General features: G+C 37.9%; 1 protein-coding gene across 2 annotated transcripts in view; it reads left to right on the forward strand.

The window, feature by feature from the left end:
- Xpnpep3 (X-prolyl aminopeptidase 3) overlaps nucleotides 1-22,980 on the forward strand; it is a 67,970-nt gene that overhangs the window by 22,638 nt on the left and 22,352 nt on the right. For both annotated transcript variants that reach the window (XM_020164476.2, XM_074084559.1), the window contains 2 exons: nucleotides 2,350-2,757; nucleotides 6,649-6,851. In XM_020164476.2, the coding sequence (XP_020020065.1) occupies nucleotides 2,350-2,757; nucleotides 6,649-6,851 (611 nt within the window). The remainder of the gene's footprint in view (nucleotides 1-2,349; nucleotides 2,758-6,648; nucleotides 6,852-22,980) is intronic.

The following is a 22,980-nucleotide window of genomic DNA, read 5'->3' on the forward strand; positions in this document are numbered from 1 at the left end:
TATGTTGGAAAATGCTGAGAATAAAGTATTCTTGCCACAAAAATGGTAACTGTGATGTAATGTATATGTGCATTAGCTGTAATTAGTCATTACACAATGATATATACTTCACAACATCATGTTGTACATAGTAAATACAATTTTATCTGTCAATTGAAAAAATAAATTAAAAAAATAAAATTGATTGTGGTGCTGTATTTTGTTTGGTTGGGTTTTTTTGTGCGGTACTGGGGTTTGAACTCAGGGCCTACACCTTGAGCCGCTCAACCAGTGCTTTTTTTTGTGATGGGTGTTTTAGAGATAGAGATCTTGCAAACTATCTGCCCAGGCTGGCTTTGAAATGTGATCCTCCTAATCTCTGCCTTCTGAATAGCTAGGATTACAGGCGTGAGCCCAGTGATTGTAATGGTTTTTCATGATTCTGTAGTATCCCAAAAATCATTAAATTGTGTACTTTATCTTTTTTTTTTTTTAAGTAGCCAAATAAATTGGAGTCATCTGGTAGAGGACATTAAAATCTAGGCCTGAGGATCTGAATTTGGTCTAATGGGCAAGAAAAAACAATTGCAATTTATAAATATGGTGAGGACTTCACGTGGTTTCCCTTTTATAACCTCTTTTTTTTCTTTATTTAGGATTTTAATAAAACATTGCTCATTAAGACAAAATTCAAGTAATATAAAAGCATATTAAATGGAAATTTTTAGTTTAATATTACTCCTTTAGATCACCACTGTAGGAAAGTATAATTCTTTTTTTTTTTTTTCCTTTTGGTGCTGGAGTTTGAGGGTCTTGTGCTTGCTAGGTAGGTAGGCACTCTACCACTTGACCACACCTCCAGGCCTTTTTTTTCCACTTTATTTATTTTTGGAATAGGGTCTCACTTTTTGTCCCGTCAGCCTAGACTTCAATCTTCCTATTAATGCCCTCAGTGCTGAGATGACAGTCGCTCATCACCATGCCTAGCTATTGGTTGAAATAGGGTCTCAAGAACTTTTTGCCCAGACTGGCCTCCATTTCTCCATCTCTGGCTAGTAGCTAGAATTCTAGGTGTGAGCCATCTTACCTGGTTTCTCATATGCCCTCTCTTTTGTCCTTCTGTAACTTCTTCATTCAGCACTATTTCAGAGTTAACTTTCTGTATTTGGATATGGAGACTGGCTATTACTGGGAGAAATAAAAGTAATATCATCTTCATTCTGTAGATTAAGTTGATACATATAAATAATTAGAGCAGTTAGTACTATACATGTAGAACACACTCAATAAGTATTAGATACTATTTTACTTTTACTATCATTGTCGAGTGAAGGATGAGGGGATCCAGCTATGATGAGTGGTTTAGTGGTTCTTTTGTTTTGGAACTTAAAGTAAGAGCAGGTACAGTTTACATTTCATAAGGGAAACATTCACTCAGTCATCACTGTGCTGGTAGCCAGGTAGATTATTAGGTACTAATATTAAGAACAAGTACACAACCCCTTCATAACAGGTTTTTAATAATGGTGGGGGATGGGACTTAAGGGGATCTGGGACTCCCAGAGTTTTATGTCAAAACCTTGTGTGTCCCTACATGCAGTTTAGTGAATAGAATGAAGCCATAGTTTTCAAAAGATTCCCCAGGGAGTGGTCAATACTTAAAAACTACATGCTTTATTGGATTTGATTCTCATGACAGCCCCAACAGGTAGATAATACTACTAGGGCTTTTGAAGAATACAAAGATACCCCAAAAGGAGCTTATGCATATGTATATCCAACTCACTGTAAACACAAAGCAGAGAGTGAAAAAGTCTTACTAGGAAATAATAGAGAAAAAAGTTTTATTAGAAAGTTATTATGCCTTGGGAATCCAGAAGGGAAATTTATTCTGGGTCTTGAAATTGGAGAATATTACAGCTATTCTAGACCCTGGGAATATAATGCTGAATAAACAAAAATCTGTGTTTTCCTGGAGCTTGTATTCTTTTAAGAAAGCCATACACAAACAATGTGGCCCTCTACCCATCTTACATATTGAAACTTCAGGGAAGCTTGTACTATATGTCCAACAATGCCTTTCACATAATAATTAATATATGATTGGATGAGTACAGAAAAATGAACCAAAGATCTGGAAGAGATTTCACAGGGCTATGGTCCCAATTTTCAATTTCAACAAGTTCAGTTCTACAGTTTCTTCCAAATTTTTGTGGTGAAATAAAAACCTGGATTACCTTCTTAATTACCCATGTGCATTGAGATTTAGCATAAAATGATGAGTTGAACTTGGGTATCTCAGACTAATATTAACTTACCTTAAGTACTTTGGCACTACAGACATGCATCGATTTTATTTCTCATTTCTAGGGGAAGTGACACCAGGACTATCTCAGGTGGAATACGCACTTCGCAGATACAAATTAATGTCTCTGATACACGAGGAAGCACAAGGGCAGACTGGGACAGATCAGACAGTAGTGCTGCTCTCCAGCCCTACGCACTACATGAGCAACGATATCCCCTACATTTTCCACCAGGACAACAATTTCCTCTACCTGTGTGGATTCCAAGAGCCTGATAGCATTCTGGTCCTTCAGAGCCTCCCCGGCAAGCAGTTGCCATTTCATAAGGCCATACTTTTCGTGCCTCGAAGAGACCCTGGTCGAGAACTTTGGGATGGCCCTCGATCTGGCACAGATGGAGCAGTAGCTCTTACAGGAGTGGACGAAGCCTATACGTTAGAAGAATTTCAACACCTACTCCCCAAACTGAAAGGTAACAAATGGGAACAGAAGTCAAGTCACAGGCCAAGTTGGGATTTAAATCTTCTTTCCCTGTGTAGGTTTTAATTTCCTAAAGTACTCATAGTTTCTCTCTTGAGTACGTGAAAGAAATGTAAGTCTTCTCCAGAAAAGTGAGCTACTTTATTTTATGTATCCAGTTACTAAGTCTTCACTAGATTATTCATTAACAGAGCCTCTTAACCATCCTAGTTTGAAATCTCAGAGAATTTTTTTTTTTTTTTTTTGTGGTCTGGGATTTGAAGCAAGGGCTTTGAGCTTGCTTCTGACTTGCAAAGCAGGCATTCTACCACTTGAGCCTCACTTCCAATCCATTTAGCACTGGTTATTTTGGAAACAGGATCTTGAGAACCATTTGCCCAGGTTGACCTTGAACCTCAGTCCTCCTGATCTCAGCCTCCCATGTAGGTAGGATTACAGATTTGAGCCACCTTCACCTGGCTCTTCTTTCTCTTAAAAAAATGGTCTTGAGAGCTGCTTAGCCCATTCTGGCCTCAAACTTGTGCAGCCTTCGAGTGCTGAGATTACAGGCATGTACCCTCACCTAGTATATGCACCTGGCCTGAGAATTTCCTGTTAAAATGGACAAAGAGCATGAGCCATTCTTCAGGATTGCTGACCCAGCCTATTGACCTCTGACCACTACTACTTACTCTAATTATTTCACCAAGTTTTTTTCATAATTAACAATTGATACCAACTCTCTCTCTTTTTTTTTTTTTCCCTTTTTGCAGTACTGGGGCTTCAAGTCAGGGCCTATTTTGAGCCACTCCACCGGCCTTTTTTTGTGATGGGTTTTTTTCAAAATAGAGTCTCCCAAACTATTTGCCCAGGCTGGCCTTGAACCGTGATCCTCCTGATCTCTGCTGCCTATGTAACTAGGATTACAGGCGTGAGCCACAGGTACCCAGCAATACCAACTCTTTATTAGCAAAGAAAATGGAATAAATTTCTTTATGCCTCCACCAAAGTTGTTTTTCCCATAAGAAAGGTAGAATTTATACAGTGCATGAAAACAATATAGTACCTGCCACAAAAGAACAGTAATTTTGCCAGGTTTTCAAAAGGAGGCATCCTTCACCTGCATCACAATCACCTGGTGATATATAATAGAATTAGAAGTGCATAATAGACACTGGAAAAGTAAAATCTCAGGCCCCCACCTTATGCCTACTGAATCAGAATGTGCATTTTAACATGATTCTCAGGTGATTTCTTGCCCCTCAAAACAGTTACTTTCTCAGCATTTATTCTAGTGAAATTTTAATCACTCAGAATGTTTTGGATTTCTCTTCTGGAATTTTGTTCAGAACCATACCACATTATAAACTGTTCTTAGTGATTCTTGTAAATCTTCAGTTCTTTGAACATTTTATTCTTTGAAGTATCCAAAAGTCACTTACACACTAAGGTGTGCAAGTTAGGAAATACTGATTTTAGAACAGAGTAAGTGATTTTAGGCCAATAAAATATTACTGTAAAGTTTTAGTCTGATTGCTCTTATGGCTTGTAAAACATTTCTGAAGTCAGTTTCTAAATGAGAATTCCAAAAGTGTTTCAGACAGTCTTAAGATAGATATGTTGAACTTGTTTCCTACAAACATTCCTTTGGAAAAAAAACACTCATTTGACAATATATGTTTGATTGATTTATTTTTATTACTGTATAAAAGTATTTTCTATTTACCCTGCTTAACTCATTGAATTTTGTTTGGAGTGTTTTGTTTTGTTTTGGTGTTACTGGAGAATTTTCTTACCTCTTCATAGTCCAATAAAAATCTGGATATGGTAGGGTATGTCCTATAATCCCAGCACTAAGAAGGCTAAGACAGAGAATCAGAAGGTTGACACTAGCTTGGGCTACATAAAGAGACACTATCTGCAAAAGAGAGAGAGAGAGAGAGAGCTCAACATCAATATATAAATATGGGGCACAAAAGTATTTGATTTCTTGTATCAGTTGTTGGCTGTTATCTTTGATATCCTAAATTTCATTAATCGTGTACAGTTAAATCCTCATGAAAAATGTTTCTCAAAATTACTTCTTTTTTTTTTTTGAGGGGGGATGATACTGGGGTTTGAATTACTGTTTTGCACTTGTTAGGCAGGTGAGCCACACCTTCAGCCCTTTTTGCTCTAGATATTTTTGAGATAGAATCTCATTTTTTGTCTGTCCCACAGTAGCTGGGATGACAGCCACACACCAGTGCACCCAGCTATTGGTTGAGATGGGTGTCTCGAGGACTTTTTGCCCAGGCTGGCCTCAAACTGCAACCCTCTCAGTCTCTATCTCCCAAGTAACTAGGATTACAGGTGTTGAACCACTGGTGCTCAGCCACTATTTATAATGTTAGTAGTTTACTGTATAAAAGTACTAGACAAAAAGAAGAAGGTTAATAAAAATATTTATTCAAGAGTTTAATAACTTTAAAAAAGGTTGAACTATGATTTCATACACTGAGAATAAGTGATACAAGTTAACTTTTAAAAAATTCAGTAAATTTCTATTACAAGTAGGATAAGTATTATATGCAATATATGTTTAAAACCATTTTTATTTTAAAATGTTAAAGTATAGTATCATTATAATGCATATGTAGTCAAAGTTTTCTTTCCCTTGTTCTGTCCCAAAGTCCTTTTTAATACTATAAAATATACCACCCTTCAGGCTTATTTAGGAATACCATTCAGTCTATCGTCAGGTAAAAGAAATAAAGATCAAACACATATGTATTGTTATGTGCAAATCATTTTTATAGTGAGCCTTCGTTACCATATATCTCAGGCAGATATAGACCACTTTAATAGGTCTCCAAAGTCGAAAGTTCAAACCATGGTTGTTTATAACAAGAATGGATAGCAGGTAAAAAGGGAATGATGTACATATTATCAGCTGTAGTGTTTCTGTAGCAATGAATAATTGCTTCAAAATGAGAGGAGAACCTTGTTCAACTAGTACTGGACCATTTGTTGAAGGAATAAGACACTTTAACCATAAAGTCATTAGCTAAGTACTTTTTTGCGTGTTCTTTTTTGTGTACAATAATTCAACAGTACTTCTAGATCAATAGTGGTGAAGAATGGTAATAAATAACAAAATCAAAACTTGAAGCTTTACTCCCAGCTATCATCTTTATAAAGTCAATGCCCTGTATAGCTATCCTTATCTCAACCAGCAAAAACCCTTGTTCCTTCCTATTATTGCTTGTACTCTCTCTACAACAAAATTAGAGATAAGGGCAAAATAGTTTCTGGGTATTGGTGGGGGGGAGAGGGAGGGGGCGGAGTGGGTGGTAAGGGAGGGGATGGGGGCAGGGGGGAGAAATGAACCAAGCCTTGTATGCACATATGAATAATAAAAAAAAAATTGTTCTCGTAAAAAAAAAAAAAAGAACACTAACAAATTTGGACAGAAAATCTGTATATTCAGTCCTAGAATATCTCACCATTTTCAAAGAATGGCCTTTCCAGTGACTTGTGATCAAACCCTTCAATTGTGAAGAAGTTTTCCTCAACCCTTCAGGATTTACATAGCAGATTTTACAGTTTTACTTCTTCAAGTCATCATGACACGTGCTGTTTCTTGTCATTGCTGTTAGTTTTGTGTGTTTATTTGGGTTTGGTTTTTTCATTTGTTTGTTTGTTTTTTAACTAGTGCTGGGAATGGAACCCAAGGCTTCTCATATTATGCTAGGCAAAAGTTCTACCACTGAGCTACATCCAGTACTAGTTTTGTTTTGTTTTTATTTTATTTAATTTTTGGTGCTGGGGGTAGGATCCAAGACCTCACAAATGCATTCTACCACTGAGCTACACTCCCAGCTTCTGTTAGTTTTCAGTTTATTTTTTGACTTTTCATTCTAAGCTGAGACAAACACGGTTTGGTATGACTGGATGAAGCCTCCTCATGCACAGCTTCACTATGACTACATGCAGCATGTGACTGAGGCCAAAGCCAGGAGCAAGAACAAGGTTCGGGGTGTCCAGCAGCTGGTGCAGCGCCTCCGACTAAGCAAATCTCCTGCAGAAATTCAGAGAATGCAGATTGCTGGGAAGCTGACATCACAGGTAAGGCTCCTACCAGAAAAGTTTTCTCAAATTAAAAAATCTTAGAGTTTAGTAGGCCCTTCAGTTCATATACCCGGTGTAATAATCTCACAGACAGATGTCTAGCTTCTACTTCAATATACTTGGTGGACATATCTAGAGACTCAATACCTTGAAAGGTAAAGTAAAACTTCTTTCTTTTATTCATGAACTTTCATTTATTTATTTACTTTTGGCAGTACTGGGGCTTGAACTCAGGGCCTTTACCTGAGCCACTCCACCAGCCCTGTTTTTGTAAAGGGTTTTTTGAGATAGGGTCTTGCAAACTATTTGCCCGGGCTGGTTTTGAACCTCAATACTCCTGATCTCTGCCTCCTGAGTAGTTAGGATTACAGGTATGAGCCACCAGCACCCAGCTGGAACAATATAAATTAAGTAATTTTGTTCCCTTTCCTTTGATAACTATACTAATATTGGCAGTTAAACAGAATTTAATTGCTAAAGAAGACACATAGGACCCAAAATGATAGTGCTTACAAGTCTAGTTTATTACATGTGCTCCTGGACTATGATGGGATTACATCCCAATAAACCCATGGTAAATTGAGAATGTTGTACATCAAAAACTCATTAGTGCCAGGCACCAGTGGCTCATGCCTGTAATCCTAGCTACTCAGGAGGCAGAGATCAAGAGGAGGATCGTGGTTTGCAGCCAGCCCAGAGCAAATAGTTCACAAGACCCTATCTTAAAAAAACTCATCACAGAAAAGGGCTGGTAGAGTGGCTTAAGCAGTAAGAGCACCTCCCTAGCAAGTGTGAGGCCCTGAGTTCAAACCCCAGTGCCACCAAAAAAAAAAAATGTATTAGCTGGGCCCTAGTTGTTCACACTCTAGCTACTCAGAAGACAGAGATCAGGAGGATCTCAGTTTGAGACCAGCCTGGGCAAAAAAAAGCAAAACCCTATCTCATAAATACCCAACACAAAAAAGGGCTGTCAGAGTGGTTCAAGTGGTAGAGTACCTGGCTAGCAGTGATGAGACCCTGAGTTCAAATCCCAGTACCAGAAAAAAAAAAATCTAACCTACTAAATATTGTGGTTTAGCAACACAGCACACTGTAGAGCATTGATTGTTACCCTTGAGATGTTCTGGGTGACTGGGAGCTGTGGCTCAGTGCTGTGCCCCACATGGTTAGAGAAGACCATACCATCACATAACACTATCTTGGAGAAAGATCCAAATTCAGGAATTGGAAGTATGGTTTCTATTGAGTACATATCACTTTCACATCATTGACTAGTCAAAACCTAAGTCAATTAGTAGCCAGTAAGATTCTTACCAAAAAAGGTACAAAAGAACAAGAACATTAAAGTAATCCTTTACAGCATTACTGTAATACAGAATGTATTAGTCTCATAGCAAGGGATGCAGAGAAGCCAGATATAAACTATTGTACTCCATTCTATAAGAGCCAGGCTGAGTGCATTTTCTCTCACAGATCAGGAACCACCAATGCCGTCATAGTCTGCTCAGACTGCTGTAACAAAATACCATAGAATGCGTGGCTTCAACAACAGAAATTTATTTTCTTACAATTCTGCAGATTGTAGATTCTTGATCAGATACCAGCATGGTCAGTTTCTGGTGGGAGTTCTCTTCATATCTTACAGACAGCCACCTTCTTGCTGTATTCTTACATGGCCACATTTTACTTATAAGGCCGCAGTTAGGGCCCAACCCTTATGACCTCATTTAACCTAAATTACCTCCTAAAGACTCTATCTCCAGGTGCAGATCCTTGGGGGTTAGAGCTTCACACATGAATTTTCAGAAGACATAATGCTGTCCATAACACATGCACAGACTACCTCAGAATTGGGGAATCACAAAATGCAGTCTCGACTAGGGATTTTTCATATTTAGTCATATAAGCATGCTATGTGTAAACCCCTCCAGAGTTCTTAAAGAGATCAAGTATAAACCATGTAATACTCCTGTTAATAGACTGGTACAAACTACGAGGAACTTCTTACTTTAATTTTTTTTTCATTGTGATAATATACACATGATGTAAAATGAGCCACATTAACCATTTTAAATGATAGTTCAGTGGCATTAAGTATATTCACATTGTTGTGCAACCATCATCACCATTCCTCTCCAAAACTTTTTATCATCCCATACTGAAACTTAGTACCCATTAGACAACTTCCCAGGCTTGCCTCCCCCAGCCCCTGTAAGTGGTATATATAGTATTTTTATCACTTAGCTTAATGTCTTCAATGTTCATCCGTTGTGTCACATACCAGAATTTCATTCCTTTGTAAGGCTGACTAAGATCCCATTGTACATATGTACCATATTTTATTTATTCATACATCCACTGATAGACATTTAAATTGCTTCCACCTTTTGGCAATTGTGAATAATACTGCCATAAATATAATTGTACAAATATCTATTCAAGTTCCTTTAATTTCCTTTGGTTATATACCCAAAAGTGGAATTGCTGTACATAAGGTAATTTTTGCTTAATTTTCATGAAACTGCCTTACTGTTTTCCACAGCAGCTGAACCATTTTACATTCCCATCAGGAATGCACAAGGGTTTCAGTTTTCCACACCCTTAACAATACTTGTTATTTCTATTTTTGGGTAATAGCCTTCTAATGAGTATGAAGTGGCATCTCATGGTTTTGATTTACATTTCTCTAATGATTAGTTATATAGAACATCTTTTAAATCAAGATATTCCAAGCTATACCTTGACCAAGGTCAATGCCATGTAGCAACTATAGCAAAACTACTCTGGCTAATGCCAGACTTGCTAGAATTAGCCTTCTTAGAATGGTCATTCTCTCACCCCTGACCAATTATTAATCTTTTTACCTTCCTGATGTAAAATTATCTGCACTTTATAGTATGTATCTGCTTAGTTATTAAGAGACATAGTTAATCCAGCATTAATCAAGTTCAGATATTCATCAAACTAATTCTCCCCCATAGGAATAATATTCTGGGAGAACTTCAGTTAAGTCTCTCTATATATTTGATCCTCACATCAGTAATTTTTTGTTTTGTTTTTGAGACAGGGTCTCACTATAGCCTCAAATTATCAATCTTCCTGCCTCATCCTACCAAGTTCTGGGATTACGGGCTTGCACTGCCACATCCTGTTTCAACATGTCAGATTTTATAAGTTTATATTAATTTTACCTGTGACTCCTATATTACAAAATATAGTGACACCATTATAGTTAGAAGTCAGACAAAAATTGTGGAGTCAATAATCTTTCCCAACAAATCTCCCTTTTCTTAATATCATAAATAATATATTTTTAATAATTTAAATATTTTAATAATAAATTATTTCTCCTAGGAGTATAGATCAGGGACGATATCTCTGTTATTTCATGATTCAGACATCTTGACAACAGCCAGATTCCTTCTCTCAGGTTATGTGGTTTGACAGGTATTGGTTCCTAGAAAGAAAGGTCCTTCCACAGAATTCATTTTTCTACCACAGGAAATACACTAGTCCTGTTTAAAATATGTCCATGCTAACCTTGGTTAGCATGCAGTTGCAGTGTAAAGCTGTTAAATTTTACCTCAGCACATTGCATCCTTCAGTTGAAATTTCCATAGACTGGAGAATCCGTAAGTCTTCTTTACATGGCATAATGCATGTTTCTGCCTTGCGTATCCCTGCCCCTTGTGCTTGGGATACCTCAGAGTCCATTTGAGTTAAGAAGTTTGTGATGCAGCTTGTGTTAACATGAAAGCTGATTCATATGTTATCTTAATGTATATTGTAGTTATAAGATTCATTTTGTTGGCACTGCCTCTCATTTCAAACAGCTTGCCTCTTTTGTCCTTATTCTTGAACATAGGTTATGTTCAAGGCACCCTGTTCATTTCACTGGTTGTCTTCATCAATATGTCTTTCCTTATTAAAAGGAAATCTTTCTGAGCTTTGTATAGTGGCACATTCCTATAATCTCATCTACTCAGGAGGCGAAGGCAGAAGGATCTCTTAAGCCTAGGAGATCAAGGCCAGCCTGAGCAACTTAGTGAAATTCCATCTCTTTTTAAAAATTCTTGAAATTTTTTTTTCAAAAGCAAATCTACCTGGCCATTTACTACTAGCCCAGCTCCTAGTTCTTCTGCTAAGGCTCTCTTACTTTGAATAAGGCAACACTAGACATGTTATTGCTGTGGATACTAATGGCTTTAGTACAATTAGGAAGTAGATTTGGGACCCCAAAATGTGAGTCCTCCAAGCTTAGGTTATGTGAATGATAGTCACACCTGCATCGACTGATCAAATGTATCATAAACAGTTTGGTTATCATCCACCTTGCATTTAAAATAAGAGGAATATAGGCTTGCCCTAGTTATTATACCTAGTTCTTTTTTTTTTTAGTTATTTTTTTTCTTTTATTATTCATATGTGCATACAAGGCTTGGGTCATTTCTCCCCCCTGCCCCCACCCCCTCCCTTACCACCCACTCCTCCCCCTCCCTCTCCCCCCTACCCCCTCAATACCCAGCAGAAACTATTTTGCCTTTATTTCTTGTTTTGTTGTAGAGAGAGTATAAGCCATAATAGGAAGGAACAAGGGTTTTTGCTGGTTGAGATAAGGATAGCTATACAGGGGTTGACTCACATTAATTTCCTGTGCGTGGGTGTTACCTTCTAGGTTAATTCTTTTTTATCTCACCTTTTCTGTAGTCCCTGGTCCCCTTTTCCTATTGGCCTCAATTGCTTTTAAGGTATCTGCTTTAGTTTCTCTGCGTTAAGGGCAACAAATGCTAGCTAATTTTTGAGGTGTCTTACCTATCCTCACCCCTCCCTTGTGTGCTAAAGCTTTTATCATGTGCTCAAAGTCCAATCCCATTGTTGTGTTTGCCCTTGATCTAATGTCCACATATGAGGGAGAACATACGATTTTTGGCCTTTTGGGCCAGGCTAACCTGGCTCATTTATATTATTAATTGTCAGTATTTTTCTGCTTTTTCCATAGGTTGTTTCCCAACATAAAGCCTTTGTAATAGATCCATCTTATGAAACAGGAATCAAAAGCCATTTATAGTGTCTCTTATAAGTGTTCTTATAAGAGAGCTTCCATCTCTTCTTCCTCCTGAAAAAGTGTTGTTAGTTCTCCAGCTCTTTTTTTTTTTTTCTTTTTTTCTCTTCAAAAGAGAAGGAGATTTTTGTAAGAGACCTCTTCCAAGGCTCATCTGAGTCAAAACCAAGAGTATTGTTCCCTTGTGTTAAGCATCTCTTGTACCCAAAGCACCTCCTGAGCTTTTATAATGCCCTTTGATTGGCTCTCTTCCTCACATCAACAATCTTGCCTTTCATCTACTGATTATTTGTTTATTTTTATTATCTATAACTTAAATGTACAACATGATTTGTGGTGTATACACATTGTCAACCTCAACAACCATCAGAGTCTCCAAAGACTAATGAATTTATTTGAGAATAGCAGCACAAGATTGTGGAAATGTGCATTCCATAGTTAAACTGAGTGTTTTCAAAGAGATTGAGGAAAGGGAAAAATTTTAAAGGCAAAAATTAGGAGGATTATTACATAATGTATTTTGAAGCAGTAATCCTTGGCCACAAAAATGAAGAGCATGGATGGTACCAAACTGAAGTTTAACAGTTTTACAGAAGTATTTTTTTGTGTAAGATTACAATGGCCTTTGTGAAAGGTTATGGTTCTGGCAGAGTCTTTTGTGAGTTATTGTCAGGCAATCATGCATGAGAACCCTTCCTTCATAACCTCCCATCTTGAGCTGGTGGAGTGGCTCAAGGCCTAGCAAGCATAAGGCCCTGACTTCAGACCCCAAAAAAATAAAAATTAAAAAATAAGTTTGATCGCAAAACCCCTCCAGCTGAGTTGGAGTTGACATAAGCAACTCATTTGATTTTGACAACTTTCACAATATGAATAGTGAAATTATTGCTGCAGTCAAATTTATTTATTGTTAATTTTAACCTACACTTTTTCCCACTGAATAAGACCTTTCAGTTGATGTACTGAGCTAGTCTTTTTTTTTTTTTTTTGTGGGACTGGGATTTCTACTCAGGTCTTTACACTTACAAAGCAGGCACTGTACTACTTGACTCACACCTACAGTCCATTTTGCTTTGGTTATTTTGGAGGTGAGTCTCTCAAACTATTTGCTTAGACTGGCCTTAATCCTTCCCATCTCAGCCTCCCAAGTAGATAGGATTACAGACATATCCACCATTGCCCAATTCTGAGTTATTCCTTCAGAAGGAGACCTGTTCCTTCCTTCTTTCCTTTTGCAGTACTGGGGTTTGAACTTGGCCTATGCCTGCTAGGCAGGTGTTCTCCCACTTAAGCCATGTCCCATCCCTGTTTTATGTTTGTTTGTTTTTGAGACAGGATCTCACTGTGTAAGCCCAGGCTGGCCATGAATTTGGAATCCTCCTGCCTTAGCCTCCCAAGCAGTAGAATTAAAAGAATGTACCACCAAGCCCAGCTAGTCATTTCCTTTCACAGAAGGACAGTTTTGCTAAATACAGAAAAGTGGGACTATACTGTTGGCAGCCATGGCAGTTTTTATTAACAATTTGAGCTTCAGTGGGGCCCACTGGTATATATTACTGTTCAGCATGTTGCTGTCTGGTTTGAGTTCTTTCACTTATTTCATAGACCTTGGTTGCCATTTCAAGAGACAAAAAAAGGCTATATACTTGTTGATTCCAGTTGTCTCAGACTCTTGACATGGGGTTTCTCTGGTGAGCATCAATATATACTATTTTGATTTGCCTTCAAAATTGTCGTAGTGATTTTCAAAGAGCAGTTCCTCACATAGAAGATCCTTTCCTGTCCAGTTATGTATGGTCCACTTGTTACACCAGTTGCAAGTCTGTTGACTGGCAAGTCAGTTTTTACTCAAACATTAGGGCTTTTATTTATGTCTAGTTCCTTTATCAGCTACAAATGTAGCCTGTAATTCAACCCAGTCGACCAACTTATCTTAACTTCCTCAGTAAGGATCTTACTTACCTTCTGTGCAGCTGCTTTCCATACAAAATTGCCTTCAATTCTGGAGTTCTCTCATCTGTGTACTAAAGTCAATTATCTGGCATCCTCAGGCAGCGGATTGAAAGGAGAGATCCTTGATGGTGGGGTGGAGGATGGCTGCTTGCTCATCAGTCTAATGAATCTTTCTCATGGATCACCTAGTAACATGCTCCATACAGCATATTTCCATTTTATGACGAAACTTGGCCATTGTCCTTGTAATTGGAGTGTATTTCTTAACATTGCCTATTACATGATGTGTGTCTCAGGTCTTAATGAAATTTTGTGTCTTATTTATAGAATTTATCTCAGTAAATGCTCAGTAACATGTCAGTAAGTGTCTTTCAAAAGACATACAGTGGAGGGCTGGCAGAGTGGCTCAAATGGCAGAACACCTGCCTAGTAGGAGTGAGGGCCTAAGTTCAAATCCCAGTACCAGCCAAAAAAAAAAAGAGAGAGAGAGAGAGATAAGTACAGTGGAAAGCAGAATCTAGTAATGTCTTCACTCAAAGCCCAGAAGTCATCATGGACACTGCAATTGGTCTGACTGAGAATGACTAACACTTCTAATATTACTTTAGAATTAGAATCACCTGGGGCTAGTGGAGTGGTTCAAGCCGTAAGAGCACCTGTCTAGCAAGTGTGAGGCCCTGCCTGAGTTCAAACCTCAGTGCCGCAAAAAAAAAAAAACTTATTGGGGCTTGGGGTGTGGCTCAAGTGATAGAGCACCTGCCTACCAAGCTCAAAGCCCTTGATTCAAACCCCAGTAACACCAAAAAAAAAAAAAAATTGAAGTGTGGTAGAATCATCTTGATGCTCCTAATGTAATAGTTTGGATCACAGACTTCTGCAGTTATAAAAAGGCTATTCAGGCTCAGAATCCACTTTTCATGTTGATTTTGTGAGTTGGGATCAAACGTATCCTCAAGTGAGGTATATGACTAATCTCAGATGGAGGGAGTAGTAACTTATTTCCAGGGAGCGGTACTGTGTCACAGATTGTTCCAACCCATGCAATTCCTCAAAATTTCATGGCTTTGGATATTTTAGCAAGGTTAAAGCAATCATCCCTGGCCTTCGTGTAAGCCTTCTTCCTCCATTTCCCTGTTAATATTAAAAGCCAGTATTTTGGTAGCTGATGATAGACACTCATTAACCTTTCTCTTTTAAATTTCTTTAAATGTAAATAATATTGAGTTATCTGCCTTGGAATTTTTGTACCCCGAGTTGCTTAATGACAATCAGATGACAGGATCCTGTACCTTCCTATAAAAGCCAATCAGGAATTGGCCCTCTAGCAATTTTTATATCAATTTTGTATCTTTTTTTGTGGTACTGGGGTTTGAATTCAGGGTCTCATACTTACTAAGTAGGCACTCTGCCACCTGAACCACTCTGCCAACCCTTTTTTGTGTTGGGCATTTTTAGGATAGAGTCTCACAAACTGTTTGCCCAGAGCTGGCTTCGAACCACAATCTTCCTGATCTCTGCCTCCTGAGGAGCTACAGTTACAGGTGTGAGCCACCAGTGCCCAACTTGTATCATTTTTAATTAACCATATAAAAGCTAAATTGTTTTAGAACCATAATTACAGTCCTTTGCTTATTTTTTCCTTTTTTCCTTACTGGGGTTTGAACTCGAGGCCTCATGCTTGCCAGGCAGGTGCTCTATGACTTTAGCTCTACCCCTAGTCCTTTTTTGCTTAATAGTTTTCTGCTAGGTTCTTGCTATTTTTGCCAGGTCTAGCCTCACACTGTGATTTTCCTACCTTCATCTCTAGCATAGTGGGGTTGCATGCATGCACCAACATACTGGTTTTGAGTTTGTCAAGTTCTTGCCTAGGATCATTCAAGGAATCATAGCTTGGACAACGAGTGAGTGGCAAGTAGAAAAGAAGTTTATTAAAGACAGAACACCCATGCGGGTAGGGCTCAGAAAGATTGAGCTGCTCATGGCTCCTTTGGTTGCAGGTTTTATAAGGATTCTTCCCCCAATGAAGGGAAGCTTAACTGTGTTCCAGTACATTGGCTTGGTCAAATCATCCATCATGTGTGCTTTTTTGTCTGTTTCTCAACTGGTCCTCTGGGCTCAGATTCCAAGATGCCTGGAGTAGTTTCAGAATTCTCCACACCCTGTTTATCTTGCCTCTGGGTCAAGGATTCATTGCATGGAGTCTCCTTTCCTAATCTAACCTGTCTAGAAAGTCCCTGTCCCCTAATTTCCATGGGCACCACCATGCCCAGATTATTTATTGAGATGGGGTCTTGCTGACTTTTTGCCCAGGCTAACCTCCAACTGAAATCTCCTGATCTCAGTTAGGAGATCAATAGTTAGGATTACAGACACGTGCCAGCATGCCCAGCCCATTGCTTTTTTTTCTTTTATAGGTGAAGTATGCACAACATAAAATATACAATTTTAACCGTTTTAAGTATACAATTCAGTGGCATTAAATGTATTTACAGTTTTATAATCATCACACAGAGTTATTTATCATTTCAAACAGAAACTCTGTACCCAATAAATAATAACTTCCCTTTCCCCCTCCTCCTAGCCTCTTGTAACTTTTACATCATTGCCTCTATGACTATTCTAGCTACTTCATGAATGTATTATGAGTGGAATCATAATATAGCCCTTGTGCAACTAGCTTATTTCATTTAGCATAATGTTTTCAAGGTTTATAGCATTTATCAGAATTTCTTTTTTTGAATGGTTGAATAGTGTTCCATTGTGTGTGTGAATGTCCTTTTGTTTGTTTTTTGGTGGATGAACACATAGATTGTTTACATCTTTTGGCTATTATGAGTATGCTATTATTACCATGATTGTAAGAGTATCTGTTCAAGGTCCTTTTAATTCCTTTCATTGTATACCCAGAGTGGAATTGCTATATCATAATGGTAATGCTATGATTAGTTTTTTTGAGAAACTGTCATACTATTTTCCACAGCAGCTGGGCCATTTTACATTCTCCACAGCAATGGATAGGGTTGCAATTTCTCCACATCCTTACTAACACTTGTTATTTTTTGTTTTGGGGGGGTAATAGCCATCCTAATTGGTATGAAATGTTATTTCATTATGGTTTCAGATTGCATTTCTCTAATGATTAGTGATCATTAGTAATCTTGTAAGTTTTTTGGCCATATGTGTATCTTTGGAGAAAAGTCTATTCAAGCCCTTTCCTATTTTTTAATTGGGTTATTTTGTTGTAGTTGAATGACAGGAGTTCTTTTTATACCCTAGACCCTAATCCCTTATCAGATATATGATTTCCAAATAATGTTCTCCCATTCCATGAACTGACTTTTTTCTGTGTCGGTAGTATTCAGAGATGAATGAATCAATTTTAATAAACTAAGTTCTTCTCTGTGAACCTGGACAAACACAAACCCACTTACCTCAGTACTGTTCAAAGCCAGAGAGGGTTTCTTGATTTAAAATTCTCAGAAAACTTTTTTAATAAGGGTTAATAATCTAGAAAATGGCTCATTTTCTTCACTGAATAACAACTTACTTTCATGGTTTCTTACCTTCCAATGTCATTTTGACTCTTGGATTATTTTAGTTGTAGTCTCACAGGAGAAGTTGATTCATCAGAAATTCTACAAAGTTCTTTTGGTTAGAGCACCATCTGTTGACCAACGAGAAAAGCTCATCTGAAGAAATTCTGAGCTTTTAAACTATCCTGGAAGATGGTGACCACACCACTGAGTATTCAGCAGACTCACTATCAGTTTGCATTCTTCTACCACCTAAAGATTCCAGATTTTACTGATTTTTTTTTCAATTGTTTTTGGTGGTACTGGGGTTTGAACTTGACTGTACACTTAAGAGGCAGATGCTTAAGCCATGCCTCCAGCCCCAGATTTCACTGAATTATTTAAAACATGCTACTTCAAACCAAGGATGGCATGGTTCATTGGGTTATTATTGTCTTTTCTATCAGAATCATTGATTTTCTTTGTAAATAACCCTTAGTCATATTTTAGTATAGAATGAGGCAAGTGTGCTTGGGGATATACCCAAAAGACTGTTACTCCAGAGGCACCTGCACATCCATGTTTATTGCGGCACTATTCACAATAGCCAAGTTATGGAAACAGCCAAGATGCCCCAGCACTGACGAATGGATTAAGAAAATGTGGTATCTATACACAATGGGATTTTATGCAGCCATGAAGAAGAACGAAATGTTATCATTTGCTGGTAAATGGATGGAATTGGAGAACATCATTCTGAGTGAGGTTAGCCTGGCCCAAAAGACCAAAAATCGTATGTTCTCCCTCATATGTGGACATTAGATCAAGGGCAAACACAACAAGGGGATTGGACTATGAGCACATGATAAAAGCAAGACCACACAAGGGAGAGGTGAGGATAGGTAAGACACCTAAAAAACTAGCTAGCATTTGTTGCCCTTAACGCAGAGAAACTAAAGCAGATACCTTAAAGCAACTGAGGCCAATAGGAAAAGGGGAACGGGTACTAGAGAAAAGGTTAAATCAAAAAGAATTAACCTAGAAGGTAACACCCATGCATAGGAAATCAATGTGAGTCAATGCCCTGTATAGCTATCCTTATCTCAACCAACAAAAACCCTTGTTCCTTCCTATTATTGCTTATACTCTTCTCTACAACAAAATTAGAAATAAGGGCAAAATAGTTTCTGCTGGGTATTGAGGGGAGGGGAGAGGGAGGGGGCGGAGTGAGTGGTAAGGGAGGGGGTGGGGGCAGGGGGAAGAAATGAACCAAGCCTTGTATGCACATATGAATAATAAAAGAAAAATGAAAAAAAAGAATGAGTCAAGTGTGAAAAAGATGAATAAAGAGCAAAAAGAAAAAAAAAGAATGAGTCAAGTATGCAAGGACAACTAGATATCCACACACAAAAGAATGAAGTTGTACCCCCTACCTCACACCATATATAAAAAGTAACTCAAAATGGATTAAGATGTAAAACTATGAAACTCTTATTAGAAACATAAGGGTGACTTTTTATGATGACCTTGAAGTTGCCAATGGAGTCTTAGTTACAATTCAAAAGCACAAGACAGCAAAAGAAAAATTGGACTTCATCAAAATGTAAAAATTCTGTCATGAAAGGACACTATTAAGAAAGTGAAGAAAACCTTACAGAATGGGAGAACATATTTGCAAATCATACATATGATAATTGTAACCAGAAATTAAATAAATATACACACACATATGAAGAGCTCTTATAATTCAGTCACAAAAAGACAAGCAACTCAGGTTTTTAAATGAATATTCCTTCAAAGAGGATATAGGAATGGCCAATAGCATATGAATAGATGATCAATGTCATTAACCATGAGGGAAATGGAACTCAAACCACAATGGGATACATTAAGAACCCACTAAAATGGCCATTTGTAAAAAAATGAAAATAGTAATATTGGTGAGGATGTAGGGAAATTGAAACCCTGTAGTTTGCTAGTGGAGATGTGAAGTGGTTTGGCCAAAAGATAGAAATAAAGCCAGGTGTGGTGGTGGTACATGCCTGCAGTCCTAGCTCTCAAAAGCTTATGGCCAGTCTAGGGCTATGGACCCCATCTCAAAAAAAAAAAAAAAAAAAAAGAAGAATGCAAACCACATATCCCTCAATGGGTGAATACATAAGCAAAATGTAATAGGTATGGTAGAATACTGTTCATTCATAGAAAAGAAAGAAACACTGATAGGGGTGAGCCCTAAGTGAAAGAAGGCAAACCCCCAAGTCCACATAGTGTGTGATTCCGTTTCTGTGTAATATCCATACCAAGTAAGTCCAAGAGACCAAAAGGAGACTAGAGGATACCAAAGGTTGGGAAATGAGAGGTAAACATTCTGATTTATTTTTTTTTTTGGTGTGATAGAAATATTTTAAACTAGATAGGTAGTGGCTGCCAAACATTGTGAATGTACTAAATGCTACTGAATTGTTCATTTTTATTGGTTAATTTTATGTAATCTGAATTTCATCTCAAAAGATCAAGACCAAATTAATGTCTTCTAAGCATTCCTTCTTCTAAAGCCAACACCACTAAAACAGCCTTCAGAAGCCAAGTGTGGTGGTGCACGCTATAATGCCAGCAACTCAGGAGGCAGAAACAGGAGGACTGTGAGTTCAAGGCAAGCCTAGGCAACTTAGCAAGACCCTGTCTCAAAAAAAAACAAAAAACAAAAAAGCATTCAATTATTAAAGAAGACTCAATGAGAATGCTTATACATCTGCAATCACTACACAAAAAAGGGTTCAATATAGCATTAAAGTGAGGGTATGCATCACAGTCAGTGGAAGTCCCATAGCAAAGGGTCCAGGTGCAAACCATTAATCTGTTGACTACTGTCAGTTCTAACAAACTGATTTGAAACTTCTTACAACACTTTTTTTTACTCACTATGGTACCCAGGCTGGTCTTGAACTGTGCTAAGTTCAAGTGATCACTGCCTCAGCCTCCCAAGTGCTGGGGTTACAGATACGTGCCACTATCTTGCAACACTAGGAGTCAGTGTATTTCATGCCTTGACCAGGGTCAGTGCCACACAGGAACAGTAGCAAAAAATCTAAGGCTGATTCCAGTCCTGCTGGAATTAACCCTCATAGATGGTAGTACACAGACATTAGAAAATTGATTCTGTGTTCTGCCTTTAGTTTTCCCAGTGTTAAGCACTGTTGGTTTCCTTAACTATTCCTCTTTTGTCATATTTTCTGTTGTTTCAGTAACCTTCCTCTCTGTATGCACTAGTTAGTATATTTCAAATAGAGGGTCCAAGACTTTAGTCACAGCCAGACCAGCAAGACTACTTACTAGTACAAACATAATAAGTATAATGTCTGAATCTTTCTTCAAATCGTTGATTTTTAAAATAAGGAAGCTAAGAACAGACCTGTGGGACAATGATAAGGGCTCCTTTGGGACTGACATCAGTGCAGTGATGAATATCTTTGGATATGGTATAAAATCAGTTACAAATCAACTTAGTAGTATTCTGATCCATACTTCTCTCACTTGTCCATGCTGTTGTTATGAGAAACTTTATAAGCATCTTAGAAGTATTAAGTTTGGCATTCCCTCTATCTACCAGCCCAGTAATGACATCAGATGATAGGGAAGTGGAGTTGGGTGATATTGTTTGTTTGTTTGTTTGTTTGTTTTTGCAGCATTGAGAATCAAACCCAGGGCCTTGTACATGCTAGACAAGTGTACTACCACTGAGCTGCATCCCCAGCCCTGTGCCTTATTTTTCTTAAGTGTTCTCAATTCTAGTTTAAAATATTTCTGTAAAGTTTTCGTGTTTCTAGGGATCAAACTGAGGGTCTGACACATGCTAGGCAAGCACTCTACTCAGCTATATAGCCAGCCCTCCTTCTCAAATGGCACAGTGTCCCTGCACTCAGCCCTGTCTCCATCTTTCCCTTCTCCCTCTCTCCCCACACACCATTTTTATGAAATTGTTCCTGAAATGCTTTTTCTGTCCACTCTTCCTTCTACGTAAGCTATACAGTGTTCTTTTATGATGTATTCTGTTTATGAGATGTTTTCAGAGTGAAAAGCAAAGAAAACCCATTTTACATTTTTCAAGAATCAAAATACAGAGCTAGAGGAGTGACACAAGTGGTAGAGTACCTGCCTAGAAAGCGTAAGGCCTGAGTTTAAACCCCAGTACCATGAAAAAAAATTTAAAAAGAATCAAATGTTTAAATTACACCTAGTAAAGTAAAAAGGTCAAGTGTTAATTGGAAGTATTGTCTACATTGTGACAAGACAACCCTGAGACGTGCCAATCAAATAGATTGCCCCTAACCCAGACTAAGGCAGGAGGATTATAACATTGAGACCCTGTTTCAGGCTGGTGCAGTGTCTCAAGCTGTAGAGACCCTGAGTTCAAACTCCAGTACCTCCAAAAAAAGAGAGAGAGACTCTGTCTCAAAAAAAAAAATTTTCCTTTGATCTTTACAGGAAGGACTTTAAGCACATAATAAGGATAGTTGACATTTGTACTGGAATCATCTATGAAGCAATCGATCCATAGGAAGTATATTCATTACAAACAGGAAGATTAGGCATTTGACCACCCAGGTAGGAAGAGGGACTTTTTTCTATTCTGGGTAGTCTGCATAGCTGTGAAAGAGCAAGGATTTCAAATTCTCTGTGCCATTCAGTAAGAATCCAAAGGAAATTAATAAAAAGACAAAGTCCCTCTTTTGAATAAATGAATTCACTAGAACTACCATATTTTCGTCCCACTTTTTTTTCTGGTTTCATGTTAAAAATGTCTGCTAACCATTTATTTATCAATATTTGTGTGTGTCCTTGTATTGTAAATTGCTCATTCATTGGGCAAGTATTTCTTGAGAAACTATTTGCCAGGGCCATGCCTGAGAAACTATTTGCCAGGGCCATGCCGGGTTTCAGAGATACAATGGTGACAACATAGGTCACCCATGTGTCACTGACCTCAATGAACATTCTAGTTGGAAGGAGACAGTAAATATAAATAGTCATCTGGAACTAAGTGCTGTGAAGAAAAATGAAACAACCACAGGGAATGAAGTGTGATGGAAAGAGCTAACCTAGATAGCATGATCCTCTTCAGAGGAAAGACCAGAAAGAAGAGAAGGAGCAAACTGCAAATATTCCTACTACTACCCCATTTGCTTTTATGCTACTGGGCTTTTTGGTAATATCATTACCTTGTATTGAGAAAGGTTATTTAAAATGTTCCTACATTTTAAATGTATCCTAAATTTTCCTACATTTTGAAATGTATATTTTAAATGTTCCTACATTTTAAATGTATGAGAAAGGTTATTTAAAATGGACCTACTGGGTGTGGTGATACACTCCTGTAATCCCAGCACTTGGGAGGCTGAGACAGGAAGATAGCGAGTTCAAAACCAGCCTTGACTACTAGGGAGACCTTATCTGAAAAATCTCTTCAAAATAAGTAAGTAAAAAATAAAATGTTGTATCCACTCTCAAGACTTTTAACAGCTTAAAGAAATTCCTTCTTGTCATACTGTATAATCATAGCCGTATGAAACTGGTTTGCTTTTTTTAGCAAACAAATATT

The sequence above is a fragment of the Castor canadensis genome, chromosome 8 (genome assembly GCF_047511655.1).
Source record: "Castor canadensis chromosome 8, mCasCan1.hap1v2, whole genome shotgun sequence".
NCBI lineage: Eukaryota > Metazoa > Chordata > Mammalia > Rodentia > Castoridae > Castor > Castor canadensis.